General features: G+C 37.1%; 1 protein-coding gene across 1 annotated transcript; it reads right to left on the bottom strand.

Annotated features, from left to right (window-relative positions):
- Positions 1-1,257: 1,257 nt before the first annotated feature.
- LOC127122829 (uncharacterized) lies at positions 1,258-1,767 on the bottom strand. The gene has a single exon (XM_051053109.1). It carries the CDS (start codon positions 1,765-1,767, stop codon positions 1,258-1,260), a length of 510 nt encoding a protein of 169 aa, XP_050909066.1.
- Between the last annotated feature and the right edge of the window lie 1,427 nt (positions 1,768-3,194).

The following is a 3,194-nucleotide window of genomic DNA, read 5'->3' as shown; positions in this document are numbered from 1 at the left end:
AAGGAAGTTGTTCCTTCATTCAGAACTGGGGATTTTGAGGCGTGAAGACTTAGTGTGTCCATCATACTTCACTGCTGTATTTTTGTGAGTCTTGTATTAGACATATCTTGTAAACCAAGCTGTTATCTCGTAGATGATTGCTTTGGTGTAGGGTGTTCATTGAGTTGTAAGTGTTGTGTCACTCTAAGCTTTTAAGCGTGAGTGCTGTGTATCTTGATTAAAGCTGTTAAGGACAATCAAGAATTGTTTGAAGTGTGACTTCAAAATTGTCTTAAATATTGACTAAAGGTAGTAATCACTGAGGTGATTGAGGGGGAGTGAGTAGGGACTTTGATCTTAGTGTAAGATTTAAATTGCATTGGGTAGGGATTAAGTGAAGAGTTGTAAACGGGTGAGTTTAGCTTTGAATTAATACTACTGATAGTGGATTTCCTCCCTGGCTTGGTAGCCGCCAGACGTAGGTCATGTTGGACTGAACTGGGTAAACAATTACTTGTGTTATTTACTGCACTTACTTTTAAGTTCTGCATAATTCTTGTCTGTGCAGAATTGGATGTCATAACAACCCGTGTGACATCGAAAGTCTGATAACTAGAATTTCAGTCAACTTCGATAAACCTTCTGTAGTAACTAGCCAAACCAAGAAAGCTTCTAATCTCTGTGACAGACTTCAGAGTTTCCTATTTCAACACCGTATTTATCGACTATGATACCACCATTAGATATCGCATGACCAAGGAAACTCACTTCTTTCAACCAAAAATCACACTTAGATAACTTCGCATTTAACTTCTTTTCTTTCAAGGTCTGCAACACAACTTTCAGATACTCCACATGCTCTTCAATAGACTTAGGATATATCAAAATATCGTCGATGAACACAACCACCAACTGATTTAAGTATGGATGGAACAATCTATTAATGTACTCCATGAACATTCTAGGTGCATTAGACACATCAAATGACATCACTAAATACTCATAGTGACCATATCTCATTTTGAACGTAGTCTTCAGAATTCTTCAATTTTCACACGAATCAAATGATAACCCGAAGGCAAATTAATCTTTTTAAACACGCAAGCACCAACCAACTGATCCATCAAATCATCAATTCTCGGAAGATGATACTTATTATTTATAGTAACCTTGTTCTTCTGTCGATAGTCAACACACAACCTCATGCTACCATTTTTCTTCTTAACTAACAACATCATCGCTCCCCATGGTGAAACACTCGGTTGGACAAACTTATTCTCAAGTATCCTCTAATTGTTTCTTTAACTCACTCAACTCTGAAGTAGACATCCTATAATGAGCCATCGATACAAGACTAGTACCAGGTACTAAGTTTATAGAAAACACCCCCATAAGCAGTGGTGGCAAATTGCTAATGTCATATGGGAATACTTCAGGAAAATCACACATAACAGATAGATTTGTAATCATTCTCTCGCTTCCCTCACTCAAGGACGCGAACACCATGAACACTTGAGTACTCTCTCTCAAGGACATCTCTTCCTGCCTCACGGTCATGAAACTCAACTTCGTACTCTCCTTAGATTCAAGAAACTTCACCGATTTATCAAAATAATTGATAAACACACGGTTGAACCCCATCCAATTCATTCCTAGAGTAACATCAAGTTGACTTAGAGGCAAACACACTAAGTTAATCTCAAAATCTCTACCATAAATTGTCAAAGGACAATTCAAATACACCAACAAAGTAGTCATTAGACCATTAGGTGGGGTATCAATGGCCATGCTACCACTCATAGAAGACACTTCCAAATTAAATATTGACACACACTCAAGGGATATGAACTTCAAATCTTCCTCTTTAAAAAACTCAGGAAAAAACACGGACTCATCCAACAACCTAGACTCTTGCAGTCAACGGTATGTTAAGCTAACCCTCCATACCTGAAACATCTTAGAGAAGCAGAAGCTTCTCCCACACTTGTTTTAATCCTGCTCCTGCTGGAAAGCAGTTATAAAAAAAACTAGTATCGATAGTTTTTCACACAAATGTCACATACTAAAGAACAAATGAAAATCACAAAACCTGGCCGGACGGACCGACCTGGTCTGATACCACTATGTAACACTATACTTCTCAACACCACGACAAATAATTAAATAAAATCTGTAAAACACATATATATCCTCCAAGTAGAACAACAAACAAACCATAATTGAACCACATAATTAAAAATGAAATCGTTTGATAAGCAGCGGAAATTATAAAATACTTGTCATTAAAAATCTCAACGACATTATTAGTTTAAAAAATGGTTAAATATCAAAATAAATGAAAAGATATGAAACATAAAAAAAATAACATAACAACATGTTCCCCTTGTGTTACATATCATAGCGACTCCAACTATAAGACTCGATAGACAAGTAACTAAGTACGCACAATACCGTCCTTAACATCAACATCCTACTCAAGTACCCGATTATGTGTACTCCAAAGGAGCATAAACGCAACAACACAAAACACGGGTAAGAATACATTCAAATAATAATCGATGCAGAAAAGAATCAGGATAGATTCACATATCACAAATCGTACACATATCAACCATGCACCACAATATCATGTATTCATATCTCACCCACATCATGATCAATCACCAACCATATAAGTTATACAAGAGTATTCATCAATACAAAAATATCTCATTTGCACAACCATTATATAATGTAATTCTACATCGACTCAACTCATGCTCATCATGGTCCCCACTTTGAACCGAACTTGCAACTCAACTCTATATATGTAACACCCCAAAATTTTCCCTCGTTATTCATGCATTCATTTTTAGGTCATTTAACATTTCACATTGCATTTCATCATTATCAATCAGAATTAGATACATTGCATTTCATCATGTCAATCGGGATTAGCTCCAAGAAGCTTGAACATCATCCAGGACACTTTGTGGGTTCAATTTAGATGATCAGTCAACACAAGGGAAGGACTTGAGTTACTTCCAACAGGGGTCTATTCGTCAGTCAAAACGTTAATCTTGAAGGAGCAAAAGTTTGTTCATGAGCTGTCATGCTCGCTAGGCGAGCAGAATGGGTCGCCTAGCGAGTCCCAAGAAAAGCCACCAGAATCACCTACGCTCAGAGGAATTTCTTGAACTGTCATGCTCGCTAGGCGAAGCCCACGTGTTTAAAAA

This window comes from Lathyrus oleraceus, chromosome 2, assembly GCF_024323335.1.
Source record: "Lathyrus oleraceus cultivar Zhongwan6 chromosome 2, CAAS_Psat_ZW6_1.0, whole genome shotgun sequence".
Taxonomy (NCBI): domain Eukaryota; kingdom Viridiplantae; phylum Streptophyta; class Magnoliopsida; order Fabales; family Fabaceae; genus Lathyrus; species Lathyrus oleraceus.
This window is presented reverse-complemented; position numbering and strand designations above follow the sequence as displayed.